The 15369-nt window shown below is 34.2% G+C and overlaps 1 protein-coding gene across 1 annotated transcript; it reads right to left on the reverse strand.

Annotated features, from left to right (window-relative positions):
* Positions 1–4881: 4881 nt before the first annotated feature.
* LOC108204293 (plasma membrane ATPase 2) lies at positions 4882–14647 on the reverse strand. Its single transcript, XM_064078818.1, is given in 20 exon segments — positions 4882–5190; positions 5612–5642; positions 7061–7123; positions 7217–8395; positions 8490–8828; positions 9106–9255; positions 10255–10383; positions 10466–10535; positions 10768–10872; positions 10971–11098; positions 11181–12074; positions 12190–12341; positions 12440–12933; positions 13013–13153; positions 13283–13394; positions 13480–13595; positions 14063–14192; positions 14278–14397; positions 14475–14599; positions 14602–14647. Coding segments are annotated over 9 exon segments (1359 nt in total). The 5' UTR covers positions 14633–14647; the 3' UTR covers positions 4882–5190; positions 5612–5642; positions 7061–7123; positions 7217–8395; positions 8490–8828; positions 9106–9255; positions 10255–10383; positions 10466–10535; positions 10768–10872; positions 10971–11098; positions 11181–12074; positions 12190–12251.
* Positions 14648–15369: the final 722 nt, after the last annotated feature.

The following is a 15369-nucleotide window of genomic DNA, read 5'->3' on the forward strand; positions in this document are numbered from 1 at the left end:
AAGTTGGGTTGGGTCAAGTTTTAACAAATTTCAACTCTTATCCAACCCAACCCTACCCGTTACATTATATATAAATTATAAATTATATATAATAATAAATGAATTTTTAATGTTGATAAATAATTAAAAATATAAATTTTGACTAAAGTTAATATATATAAGTTAAGGGCTTATTTGCACTAAAATTGAAAATAACAGATATTTAGCTGGACCTCATCTTTGTAGCAAAAATCAGTAGTCCGGATCAGCCTTTGCCTTTGTTAACAGGATATACATGGAAGGTAAAAAGTATATGCTATTTACTTCAAATTTTAAATATGTATTCAATTAATACTTAATCAACATGTAAAACAGGTTGGTGATCAGTATCCTTTTATTGATCCAAAGAAGCTGAGTTAGCCAAAAATCATGAAATTATCAATCAGAACACACATATTTTAACCGACCCAAATAAAAAATATAGGGTATTCTAGCTGACTCACCCAAATCAAACCAAACTAAATTCTAACCGATCCAAACCAATAAAATTTAGACTGAAGTTTAATTGGATTAGAAATTATTGAAACCGAATAGTGGGTTAGGTTAGGGTTTCGGGTAAAATCGACCCAACCCAACCTATGAACACCCTTACTTACTTCAATGTTAAGTTGTTAACATCTATAAAAACGACACAGGCATGTCTATAAAAAAAAAACCCTACACTGAAATGTCCGGATCCGCTCGAATTCGTATTTGTATTTGTATTTGAATTTCAAACTTTTCAAAAGAGCATGTCAAAAAAAACTTTTCAAAAGAGAATATTGGATCCGAGAGATATTATCCGAATATGGATACTATCAGGACTTGAAACCAATTTTCAATCAGATTTTTTATATTTATATTAAAAGGTCAAAAAGTTTTAAAAAATAGGAAAAATTATAAACTTATTTTTAAAGATTGAATAAAAAATTATACGATCATCAAAAATTATTTATATTTCGAGGTATCTATAATAGACCTAAATGATCGATTTGAGACCGTTTTGAGTTTGATGACAAAATTGATATATTGAATCCACCTTGGTGATCCACTTTGCCCTCCAATTCTCAAAGTTCCCAGAAATTAATCAACTTACAACTAGTGTGTAAAAAGAGGGAATCGGATCTAATCAGTAATGTCGCGGAACAAGGATTAATCATAGATTAATTAAATTGATTGAAATTTAATCAAAGATTTAATCAGTTCGACGAGTATGAAACATGGATTAATCGGTGAAGATTAATCCATAAATAAATAATGTCTGGATTGAAGAAATTTATTAATTTAAAAAGTTATTAATTTATTGATAAATTAATAATTATTAATTTAAAGAGTTTTTAACCGATTATACTATACATACCAAACAAAAAAGTATATTGTATATAAACTAATATACCAAACAAAAAGACAAATTAGTGTATGCCTTTTAGAATTACATTGCAGCGAACTTAGGACTCAACTTAAATTAGTAACTACCATGTTCATATGTATTGGAAATCAATAACGATTTTTAAAGTATTGTAAAACAAAATGAATAAATGTGTTCAATATATTCTTAAACAAGTTTGGCATATATAAATTACCTGAATATGTTAGAGTATTCAAACATATCTCACCTAAAAGGTGTTACGAAATCTAAAAGGAAAACAAACAACTATTCAATACTATTTCAATAGAGTGTAATATATTTTTGGGAAATCTACAAAACTACCTACCTTTTCTTCTATTGTTTTCAAAAATACTACCTTCAAGAATTATTTTTAAAAATACCTTTTCATAAATTTTTTTTTTCAAAAATACTGTTTGCAACTTTTGCAACCTCATTTGCAACTACAGGCGGCGCCAGCCGTGTTGCAACCTCTTTTGCAACTTCATATGCAGCTGAATTCCTGATTTCAAGTTCCAGTTTTCAAATGTCATTTTGGACCTCATTTTCGGAATCGATATATATATATATATATATCGATTCCGAAAATGAGGTCGAAAATGACATTTGAAAACTGGAACTTGAAATTAGGATTTGTAATTGCATATATGGTTGCATATAGTTGTATTCAGTTGCATATGGTTGCATTTAGTTGATTCTATTGTAATCTAATGGCCCCGCCAGGGGCACACCATACATCTGTTGTTACTTACAGTTTTCAGTTGCATTTAGTTGCAATTGAGGTTGCAAATGAAGTTGCAAAAGTTGCAACTGCAGTTGCAACCTCATTTGCAACTTTTGCAACCTCATTTACAACTATATATAGTTTTCAGTTGCATTTAGTTGCAACCGAGGTTGCAACTTCATTTGCAACCTCATTTGCAACTTTTGCAACTTACAGTTTTCAGTTGAACTAGTTGCAATTGCAGTTGCAACAGTTGCAACTTTCCATTTTTATTTGCAACTTTTGCAACCTCATTTGCAACTTTTGCAACCTCATTTGCAACTTTTACGGCTGCGCCGCCCAAGGTTGCAAATGAGGTTGCAAAAGTTGCAAATCGTATTTTTGAAAAAAAAAAAATTTATGAAAAGGTATTTTTAAAAACAATGAAAAAGATGGTAGTATTTTTAAAAAAATAATTTTACAGATGGGTATTTTTAAAAAGATCCCTATATTTTTTTTCAGTTTCTAAAAATTATTAATTTATGATCTTCTTGGGAACGAAAATTATAAAGTGATCTCCCAAAAAATAATTATCTTACTATTTTATCAATTTTTTCAATTTTTTACATTGACCCAAAGTCAGGACCGAGCAAATTTATTATTTTAGAGAGTTTATTAATTTATCAAGCATTAATTTAAAAAGTTTCTGCCGTAACAAAGGGTCTTTTAAACGTAGTCTGTGATGGGAAAAAGTCTCTTTATAAGCCTATATTTTTATTGGGAGAAAAACAATTTTGAAAAAAACATTATATATAAATATTTTTCTTAATATTTTAAATTATGAATGAAAAATCAAAATGACTATTATTTTGAAATTAAGGAAGTATTAACTACTGTCAATCAAATTTTTAATTGATTTTTCTCGATTGTTCGTATTTTATAATAAATATTCAAGATTTTACGTGATTATTTTGTATATATAAACTTCAACTTTGATTTCATTGCTTTCTTCTTCTTCTAGATTAATCTTTATATGTGTGAGATTTATTTATTTATTTATACTTTTTCCATTTTTAAAATTCCGCTTTTATAATTTTTAGTAGATACGTCAAGGTTTTTGGGCTATATAGTTAAAAACATTATTTTTAATCTTTTTTGAATTAGAAAACAGATTTTAAAATCATTTTGGATTTTGAGAAGTCCCCGAGAGTTCTTTGGCATATTTTAAAATCCTTTTGAATTTTGCTGTCTACCTAAGAAAAGCTGGGGGCTTGCAAGTTGCAACTTTTATGACGGCCAAGGAAATAGGATAATATTTTATACTCCCTAGATCCTTCGTCCCTATTATCTTTTTACAGTTTTTTTTCATTAAGACGCATTTTAAAACTAAGTTATGAAAATATATTTTGTAGGACTAGAATATATGCCAAACTCTCATCCCCATTCTCTATCTCTTTAACCAAGAGGATATTATTCTGTTTTGATATTATTTTCTTACCTTTCAATGGAGCTTTTGAATTCAAATGATTGTGCTATTTCCATACTACATCATTCACTGTAGGAAACTAGGCTTCTTAACTTTGAAACCAGAAAATAAGCGTCTTACACAGGCGTATAATTTCGTTCCGTCTAAGTCATTAACATGTTCAACTGTTGGGCATCTAAGGCAGTCGTTAATGGCAGATATGCATATAAGACAGGCGTCACGTGTGCATACAACTGAGAGGCTGAGTGCTAAAAATGGGGACTACAAATACAACACCATCTTAGTAGTGTCTGGTGGGAATATATATCACCCGATACCCGCTGCAGGAACAGGTAAATGGGGGCAGTACTAAATAGTAAATAGGGTCATTTGGGCAATTTTTCACAGATATACTCATGTTAATAAGTTCAATATTTTCTACCAACAGTTGACTCTCATTTCTCTCATACAACTTTGAGCATTCTCGTATGCCCTGTGCATATCCACAATGTTGGTCCCGAGACTCGATTTGCGTTTCATTTTTTCAACAAGATTTATAGTTCAAAACATAAATATACACTGCAAAGTAATATACACTGCAAATCATGCTGGGGCCCGATCCCAGGCTCCAACCATGGGGCAAGACATGAATTCATTAAGCTTTTCTGATACAAAGTAATATACACTGCAAATCCGGCTGGGGGCAAGTACCCCCACTGCCTCCAGCCTAACTCCATCCCTGGGTAAAGGCATATATATCAACTTTTTTCATATTGTACTCTGTTCTTATTATTCAGTTCTTATAATGAAATTCATTAAAGGCAAGACAAATGCAAGGTCAAGAAACCATGGAAGAGCAGATGCAATACCTTGAGAGGAGTCCCTACTGAATTTCCATCACAACTAATAATAACATCGTCACAACATAGACCACCACGCCCAGCAGAAGACTCTTGTTTTAACTGTTTGACACTGGAAAGCCATGAAACCAAGCAAATAATAGCATATAGATAGAGTCTGCACTTTGAAACAAATACTCCCTCCGTCCCCTTTTACATGTCTCTTTTAAGAAAATTACGCATCTTAAGAAAGTTTTATTTCCTGGTCTCCCCTAATAATTGTAGTTTTTCAAATTAAGTTGCGTGTATATGTATATTAGTCAAAGATTGGAAATTGTAGTCAAGGGTATACTTTGGAAAAATATTTAAAAAGTACTTTTGAAAAGAGAAAGAGGGACAAGTATTTTGGCACAAATTATTTTTTCATAAGGGACATGTAAAAGGGTAAGGAGGGGGTGACATTTATCCATAAAAGACAAACTAATGCTCTACATTAAAACCTTTTTCAATAAGTAAACAACACTAATGAAAATAGAGAACTTCACAAAAATATATACTTCCTCCACTTCATGATACATGCATGATTACCCTTTTAATGTTGAACTCTCTTGAAAGATGATTTCTTAGCATTCCGAGAGCATATATTCCATTAGCACTAGGGGCACACTGCATATTACGTTATTCAAGATTGCTACATGAGAATCCAGCCAGACATCCCTGAAGCAATAAGTCACTCACTGAATTTATGATCGAGATTGCTTTGTCATGTGTTCTTTATCTGCAAAATAAAGTAACCTGTTTCAACAAACAACACATGGCTTCTAAACTTTATGCAGCAATATATTTACAAAACAATACGTCATGTACATTATTTTATTTTGGTACGGTGAACTTTTAGGATAACTTAGTGATGAAAAGACAACAGAGAAGCTACTGTTATTTGAAAATATGGACTAAATTGTCAAAAGAAAAGAAAAAAATAAGTCGCATGATCACGGACTCAAATTCTAAAACCAAGCAAGCCTCAATAGGACAACTTTCTGTCACATGCGCTGAGAACCCAGTCACTTGTAATTATATTCCAATTAAAAAAAAGAGTAAAATTATTATATTTTCCTTCATAAGCCCTTCACACTTTGCCCCATTAACCATTTGAACAAGTAATGTGAAAAGATCTTTAGGCGGTTTCATCTTCCTACCTCTTGTTTGGATTTTCCTTTTCTTCTTAATCTGCAAAATGAAGCAACATGGTTCAACAACCCACATGTGGCTTCTAAAATTTATGTAGCACTATCTTTGCAAAATATTATGTCGTGTATATTATTTTAATTTGGTACGGTGAATTTTTCGGATAACGTAGTGATGATAAAACAAGAAAGAAGATACCGTTGTTCGAAAATATGGACAAGATTGTTAAAAGAAGAAAGAATAAGTCAAATGATCATAGACTCGAATTTCAAAACCAAGCAAGCCTCTCCAGGACAAATTTTTGTTACATGCGTTCAGAACCCAGCCACTTATAATTACACAAGAGCGACAAGGTTTTCGAAAGGAAGTTAACCACTCACGTACATTCAATTACAATTTACATCACCCCTCCCACAAACCAAAAGAAGAATTGGAAACATTGGTAGCTCACTACAAGTCATAGTCGATTATATACCTACCTATTGGATATTTAAGATATTATGAACAAAATTTTCGTTTAGCTTCTGATCTTGTCTGTAAATGAGTTTGTATTAGTTAAGTATATAGGTTGAGTAGGGTACAGCACGAGATGTGTGGTTATCAAAAGGTGATAGCAGACAGTAGAAGATATTTGCATGACAATTATGCATAGAACATATCATACAAAACATATCTAATACCTTCACAGTGGTAGTAGTGATGGGGTTACAAGGCAGGGCAAAGGAAGAAGAAAGGTTTGAAAACATTTATTCATCAAATACAAATAAATTGACCACCATAACTCTCCAAGACGCTTTTAAGAAAGATGCTTTTACGAAACGTAAGCATATAAACTAGTAATGGAAGGTATATTTCACATGTAAATTTCCTTTAGAGTAATTGGTAAATATTATATTATAAACACTTATACTTGATTGAAAAAAAGACTTTGTAAAATAACGGGGTCGAGCAGAAACTTTTGAAACCTCAAACCAAGCAGACAACTTGTAAAAAAAACAAATAAAATTACCAATTTAACCTACATACTTACATGTATATAACATATCTGTTTGTCATCATTGAAGCAGTGACCTATATTTCTGAGCATACATGTGGTTTTCCAATACGATCACATTTTTTGTTCTGCGAAGAAGCTTATTCAACTAAATGGGTAATGTTACCAGAAACAACTAGGATGATGGCAAGTATTCAAATTTCCATGTCATCGAATTCATGTGTGTTCACAGAGAAAAGAAGATTATGTATACATTACAAAGTTTCATATAAAAAACTAGCAGATGAATTCCAAAAAAATTCTACCAAATAAAATAAATCCTATCAAAAAAAAACCAAAAGTCAGGAGGTAGAAAAATCAAACCAACTTGGCAACTATTGGGTACTAATAATATAATAACAATCAAAAGGTAGAGCAGTTTTCCCTTGACATAAAGGAGATAACAAATACAAGCAACTATGCTTACAGTTTCAAGTGAAACCCTTGCTTTGAGCCATTTCCTAACAGACCAAAAAGTCCAATGGCATCCCTGCATGATACATACAGCATACAAAAGGCGGATATCATTACAAAATTCAACTCAATGCATGTAAAACAAAGAGAAAGGTTGTGTATTCCGTACCTTTCTCCTTTTTACACAAGCATGAATTCTCATATTCTTAACCTACGAAAAGGGCAAAAGGGGTTAGAGGGGACTTTTAAGTTAAATGAGCTTAAACATTTCAGATCAACTTAAGAAAATGCAGCAGAAAAGTAAGAGTACATATTGGATGTGAATGCATTAGTGTTAGACATTGCTCCTTATTGCTAGTGTAGATTTTGGCAAAACTTTCAAATACTATTCTTTCAAATACTACAAAATTTTAAACAGATATGATAATTGTTGATGAAACAATCTTAAAGCGCATATTCTAAGCAACAGGAAGGCTACTGTACTCTTCCAGGACTAGTCTCAAAAAAGAATAAAAAATTATAAGCATGGAATATGAATATTAAATAAATAGCCTAGGTTTCCCCAACTCAGGTACATGTGTAGGTCACGGGTGTGGACCCAAGTATTGGACTAGACAATATTTTGAATTTATGCTTAAAGTGAAGTGTCCGATGTCATCTGTCTCGGTCACTAAAATTGTACACAAGTCATGAAGCTTTAACTAGTGTTCCTGAAACTTCCTGATTCCCCTTGCTTTTGTTTGCATCTCCTTAGTTTGCACAATTTTCTGCAAATATCAAATGTCTTTTACAGAATATTTAGGATATTGTACTTGTTAAATTCTGTTTCAAGCACTTGTCCATGAAGGCATAAATTCAGCACTTCAGGGACAAACAAGTCCTCGAATTCCGCACTTTGGTAATTCCATAAAAGTACATAATTGCCAAAGATATTAGGCATGCTTTAGCTCGCAAGAAAATAAGGCTCATCGTAATCATCTCCCGTAGGTGTTCATAAAGCCAAATTCCCCTTCAAATTATCTCTATGTCCATATCTGTTTTACTAGCAGGACCACAGATGATGTGATATTTCCAAACCATGAAGTAATTGCATAGGCCCTATCCTCCATCTAGGTCCGAGGTTAATTCCCTCAATCGGTGGGAGACCTCATGAAGACATGCATAAATAGAACTAACCACCAGTATAGTCAAAAGAACTAAAGGAGTTTACAAGAAGAAGAATCAAGCCTGTTCAATTATAACTCCTTTGGTTACATGAGGGAATGTTCCAGTAGTTCATCCAGCTTCTCTAACTTTGCAGTGTAAAGATTAGCAACACCCATTCCAAGATAAGGGCCTTGGAACTTGCCTGTGAGACATAACAAACGACATTAGATGAAAATCAAGTTTCTAGTATCACCGATAGGAAACATATTATATGGAATATAAGTTTCTAGTATCACCTATTTTCTTCAGATCCTCCAAACACTTCAATGCAATATTTATCAGCAGAAATGCATTGAATCGGCTCAAGGCAAAGCTTACTCCAATGACTTCTCCATAACAATTGATGACGGGTCCTCCAACAACAATCTCACAAAAACCCGTGTCAATACAGAAGTTATATATGCATATGGTACAATTAATTGACTTGGTCCTACCATCATTGCACAGAACTACATGCAAAAGCAGGTGGTGCACTATCTATTCAGCTGTCTCTGAGAATCGAACAGGTACCTACCTCAGTCACTGTGCACGACGTCCAGAAAAGCTCTTTGCAATCATGATGAAAATCATCACAACTGAATCATTTTGAAAACAGGAAACATGCATAAGAAGAAGAAGAAAGCCCTCGAAAAATGCGGCACTAGACATAAGTTTTTGTAGAGAGTCTAATTTTACCAAAATAAGACACTTAGTCAAAGATTTAATAGTATAAGATGAAACACAATTCTATGTTTGGTATAATACATCTATAACTGATGAACACCTGAAAAACCCAGGAGCAGCCATTATATCAAAAGGTGCCTCGAAGTCAGAACTAATGCTATGACAAGTTTACTAGGAAATAGATTATACCGAGTTGAAACTGTTTCTTCGTCTCCATGCAATAGCGAAATTGCACCGCCTAGCATAGATGTGTTAGAATCTATTGCTATACTATCACCATCGCATCCCATTTTAGCAGTTGAGAGAAGTGGATCAGACTTGACGCTGATAATTGCGATGCTGTAATAGAAGTCGTATGTCAAAACTTTCCCCTCTCGTATAATTTACCGCTGGATAGACATACATCAATCTGAAATGACATAATCATTTGAAACTGGGTGTATTATATGTACCAAAAGAAAAGGTAATATGGCTAGGGAAAAAGGTTCGAATTTGACACATTTAATGCAATAAAAACTGTATGAATGTACCAAAAAACTCAGTGTTTATATCACTTAACACCCCTTATTCTATCTGCTTAGCTGTGGTTTCTCTAGAGGCTACTGTTTCCTCATTCACTTGGTGCACAAGGGTATGTGCAGAACTCCTCTCCGCACTTATTTTTTTGTTCCATCTGTTTTATTTCAGCAAATTGTAGACACACATACGACATCATGCTTATCTTATTTTCCACGGGACACTTCCAAAGCTGTTTGGATAACGATTCTCTCAGGAATTCCATAATAGTCGCTATTAAAATCGCTGTAGCTAATTATGTTTAGTCACTATATTTTCTAGTTACAAGTACCTAGGGTATCTCAGGCAATTGGTCATTTTTACCTTTATTAGGAAAGAAGGCAGATCGACTACTGCCTATGAAAAGCAGTACTTGATGTGCTTTCATTTTATGCATGTGATAAAATTCCCCTGGATTCTCTTAACAGTAAAGATGTTGGTTTCCTCTATAAACTTACTAATCTCCCTCAAAAAATAACTCCAGAGACTTGAAAACAAAAAACATGTGAAAAACAATATCATTAACAGATTCTCAGCAAGTACTAACGATGCTTAGAGTTGACTACAACCATTACCCCTATTTGAACAAGCAATTGAGGTTTAAACTATGCAACACTAAACATGGAATAGAGCATTTCTTAATTCTTTTGAATACTGAATAGTAGTGATTCAATTAGATATGATGCAAGCATTCTATTTAGTCAATTAGTGTGGGTACATCCATGAGTTGCGATGGTATTATTTTTTAAGTCTGTCTTTAACAACAAGCACATTAATACCTACCAATCTTTAACGCGTCTCCTTCTAGTTGGCGAGCATCAGAAGGAACAATGTCTCCTAGTTTGATGCTCACTATATCACCAGGAACCAACACACTGCATCTTCTTCTTTCCATTTTCCATCGCGTAAAACCTGGGGCACGGAGATCAAATTAAAGTGGCAATAAAAATGATGGTAAACCAGAATCATGATTCATGACAGAACGGTTATTTACTTTTGCCTTTGGAGCCAACCGAGCCATAAGAGCAGCAGCTGCGTTTCCAGCATTGTTTTCTTCGATAAAACTAATAGTAGAATTGATTATCAATAGAATCAGGATGCCAAAAAAGTCATGATAATCTCGACCCTTGTTCTGGACAAAACATGCTTATCTAAGTGAGAATCAAATTGTCCGAACTCAATAATCTAGCCTAAGTTCAACTTGTTGCATGTGATGTTTAACATATACATACATACATATATATATATATATATATATATATATATATATATATATTGTAAAGGCCAGATTCATACCCCTCCATGTGCAAGACCAATCGCCATTATAGCTGCACCTTCCATTCCAACACCCATGACAATGGATTCCACATAAAATCCCAGAAACTTCAATACTTTACTTTCCTTTAGACAAAAAAAACACGAGCCAAATCAATCAGCAAAACGCAAGCATACACGTCAAAAACACACAAATGTAACACCAAACAGAGTAGATTGACAACCTTTTTCTCCTCGAGTTTGTTATATCCAAACAATTCTAGATTTCTAGTCATTTAGTAACCTCGTCAGACGTCAGACCCTCTCGCGTACATTTTAGGTGCTGGAAAACCTCTTCCAGTGGTGCATTTTCCTGCGAAAAACACATAATTAGAATGCACGAGAGAGGGAAATGGATGATGATTTAATTTCTCTGTCAGCAAGTCTGCATGTACCAGATCAAATCCTTCTTCAACAATATCAGCAAGCGAAGTCTCCTTTCCACTCATTTCGTTATTAACCTGCAACTGAAACTATATTTTCCTAACAAATTCAACAAACACATTCGAATCCATGGTTTCATATGTGAGATAAATGATGTACCTTATATGAAGATTACACAAGTCAACTTCTACAACATATAATGCAAACTGATAAATACTTGCCTTGCAAGTGTATTGGTTTTCATAAAAGTTTGGCAAGTCACAAGTATATATACACATAACACAACACAACGCAAAGACTGGGCAAGTGACAGGTAAACTACACCAGACAAACAAACACTAAATACACCTAAGTTATGTACAAAAGTAATTAAAATTTTATACATATTCATACAATTAACGTATACAAATTTAAAGTCGAATAAAAAAGTTCAGTATTCATTAGTCACTCGAAATCCTGGCAAGTAGTAATACAGTAATCCTAATAAAAGAAATGATGCTTGTTATTAAAACATTGATTAATACTTTAACAAATGGTGAAAGAATACAAAAGTTGGCTGATGAGACAACGGGTGATTGATTTATGTGCTACTCAGAGTGTGTAGTTCTGGTTCTTGTTGTCAATATCTAGGCCTCTTAACTTGGCAAAGATTCCACCTTTCCTTTAAGAGTATGAAGCTCTCTAAGTCTGCAAAATTGGAAATGGCAGACATAATTAGTCTGAATAAGTCTGCACTAAAATTTACCGTGAAAAAGTTAGTTTCATATGCTGCCCAGAAGAATATAGCAGTCATTAAGGCCATGTAAGAACCAAGAACAACACCAGTTGCGAAAATTTCTTTAAGCTTCCAACTGTCAGGCAATGGAGAAGGTTTTACTCTGTCTTTCGATATAGTCATGATCGTGCTTCATAGGAAGAAACAATAACTCGGTTAAAAAGCACTAGAGTTTTTTTCAAAAAATAAGTAGTTTTAACCCATGCTTTTCACATGAATACTCAAGAACCAAGACGAATAATTACCATCGTTGATAATAGCAATGACAAGCACCATGAAAGGGGGAAAGTCAAATTCCAGAAAACAGTCAGCAACACAAAGCGGAGCCTAGTACAAAAAGGGTTGTCTGTTTTTCTTGTAACTTCACAATACGAATGGTGATCGAGACAGCATATATCTGCAGAAAGTAGCAGTGTTAGTTAAGGATTTATTATTTTTCACAGCCTGATAAGAAAGTTGGGATAATTTAGATGATTGGCTCCTAAAATACTGCACCGTGTAGTTCTTCATTCTTTGAAATATTGAGCGGCTTGTGAATCCTGCACTGATAATTACACTCAATCCAGGTTCTGTGAGCACTATATCAGAGGCACTACGAGCTGCATCCGTTGAATCTGCCACAGCGATTCCAATGTCTGCCTTCTTCAAGGCCAGTGCATCATTAACGCCATCACCAGTCATCCCACAAATGTGCTTTAATTCTTGCAGCCTCTTTACAATCTCATATTTATGATCTTCAAGAACATATTATAGTAAGGCATCAGAAAGGCGCAGGATACGTGTATCAGTAAACTTATAACAAAATTGCCATGTCCAACACATACCAAGAAAGACGCCAGCAAAACCATCAGCTTTCTCAATGAGTTCGTCTATAGGTAGAGATGAAGAATCCCCATTACCATTCTTAGACAGCAAAGCTGATGAAGGGTACATATTTGTTCCCATTCCAAGTCTTCTACCCGTTTCTTTGCCAATTGCCAGTTGGTCTCCTGTAAAACATTTCAACGATAAGCAAACGTCATAAAGACCTGTTATGTCGCCTTTAACTTACAGGTATGTCTATTACACCTGTTATCATCTTGACACTGACACCAAGTTCCAGAGCTCTTCTAATTGTTTCAGCAGTATCGTGACTAGGTGGATCAGAAAGAGGAAGAAGTGCAATGAACTCCCAAGGCCCACCAGAACTGTCTTTGTTGTTATCAGGCACTTCCTGCACAAAAAGCAACCGTAAACAACCCATGAGTTCATCTACATAACCATGTGCATCAAAGGTACCTAAGAGACTGCTTATCACAACAATAAAGGGACCTAAACAGTAATCTATGAGATCTTAACCATTTAACTGACGAGCAACTCCAAGGGATCGAAGTCCACATTCTGCAAAATTATCAATTACTAAATGTACCCTCTTTTCAATATTGGATTTGTTATGTGCAAGGTCAAGAATCTACAAAACATAACGCCAAAAGAAGAAATAAAATGCATTCTATGAAATTTCTGTGATCCATATAGATTGCAGAAGCTTGTTTTACCTGCTCCGGTGCACCTTTACTAACTCTATGCATAGTACCAGCTTTGTCGATGTATGTAAGTGCTGTTCTTTTGTCAGTTGGATTGAATGGCAAAAAATGGACCTCAGTTATCCCAGCTCGTGCCTTTGATAAAACAAGAATGCAAATAAGAATTATCTGACTTGCATGAGAACAATGCCAAGCCGCCAAGGTGCTTAGAAACACAGATAAAATACCTCCTTAGAGCAAGTCCAATGGTGAGCTATATCTTGTTCTATATCTATATTATAGCTCAAAATCAAAAAATTTCAACTCCAATGGTGTGCTAAACTTGGTGCTAAAATAGCATATTGCTATAGTTGGTGCTATATTTAGCACAAACTATAGCAATAGCTATAATTGCCACCTCATCAAAAAGTAAAAAAGTGGTGGGAAATGAATAATAAATAGATTTATATCTCAACCTATTCAAGTACATGAATGCACATATATTCATTTGGCACAAGATATAGCACCAACCATTGGAGTTGTGATATTATTTTAGCACCAAAAACCACTTTTTGGTGCTATATAATAGCAATAGCTACACTTATTTTTAGCTCACCATTGGACTTGCTCTTAGGGTCTTGCAACATTGCAACAATAGCAGCATCAACTGCATCTTGATTCTCTAACCTCGATGCTCTTGCAGCCATTAGTACTGCATCGTCCTTGTCCACTCCCTTAGCAAACACCTGCAATGACAAAGACGGCATCAATAAAAGTGGATGTGTAACATAAATATACAAAATCATATTATAGGTAGTCGGAAGTAATAACCTCAATCATATTTTTATCAACAGTGAGCTTGTTAAGGTTCAATGTGCCAGTTTTGTCGCTGCACAGAAAATCCATTCCAGCCATTTCCTCGATAGCTGTCATACGTTTTGTAATGGCACCCTATGGAGGAAGAAAATACATATTTTCAGGTACACCAAATAAAAGAAAACCTAAAAAATGATCAGATTTGTGCAGACCTGCTGAGACAGACGATGTGAACCGATAGCCATGGTGACAGAAAGAATAGTAGGCATTGCAATAGGAATCCCACCAATGAGAAGCACCAGAAGGTTATCTATACCAACCTTACATTCCCTTCTTGAAGTCCATATATTACAATGATTTCAATCACCATTCCGACAGCAATTGAGCAAATACAAAAAATTCTAATCGACGTTAATACCTGGAAACCGTACAATGGAAATTCCTTTGATGCTACGGAAAAAACACTTGAATAGTATAATTACGTCTTACCATCTGGAAATGACCAACATGTGTGGTATTTTCCACAAGATGAGCAGCCTTTCCGAAGAAAGTATGTAGTCCAGTTGCAATTATAACTAGATCAATTTCACCTTGCTTATAAGAACAGTGATTATAAATCCTCAGGAGATTAATACATTATCAATATTCAGAGAAAAGTATTATTATAATCAAAAGTCTCTTTCATCATAAGCTAATACAAGGATATACATATATATATAGGCTGTTTACAAACCCAAACAGATGGGTAAAATAGGTAAGATCCCAACTAACTAATAAAGATTCCAGCTGCAACTACTAAAAACTATATAAGATTGTTATCACTAACACATGAGTGAAGTGTTTTGGCATGAATTCCAAAACATTGATCATTAACGGCCAAATAATATATCCCAATTATTTGTCCACGACAATTAAACAAAGGCATTCCACTTGCTCCTCCTCTGCCATCACCATGAACATTATTCACCATAACAAAGTATACGGAACTCGACAAGCGACGAAAGCAACTCAGATCATCAACATAAAGAATGTGTCTTGCACTTGCATCCAATTCACCTTTGTCCGATTCATCTTTGTCCGATTCACCTTCTTCCGATTCATCTTCTT

The sequence above is a fragment of the Daucus carota genome, chromosome 1 (genome assembly GCF_001625215.2).
Source record: "Daucus carota subsp. sativus chromosome 1, DH1 v3.0, whole genome shotgun sequence".
Taxonomy (NCBI): domain Eukaryota; kingdom Viridiplantae; phylum Streptophyta; class Magnoliopsida; order Apiales; family Apiaceae; genus Daucus; species Daucus carota.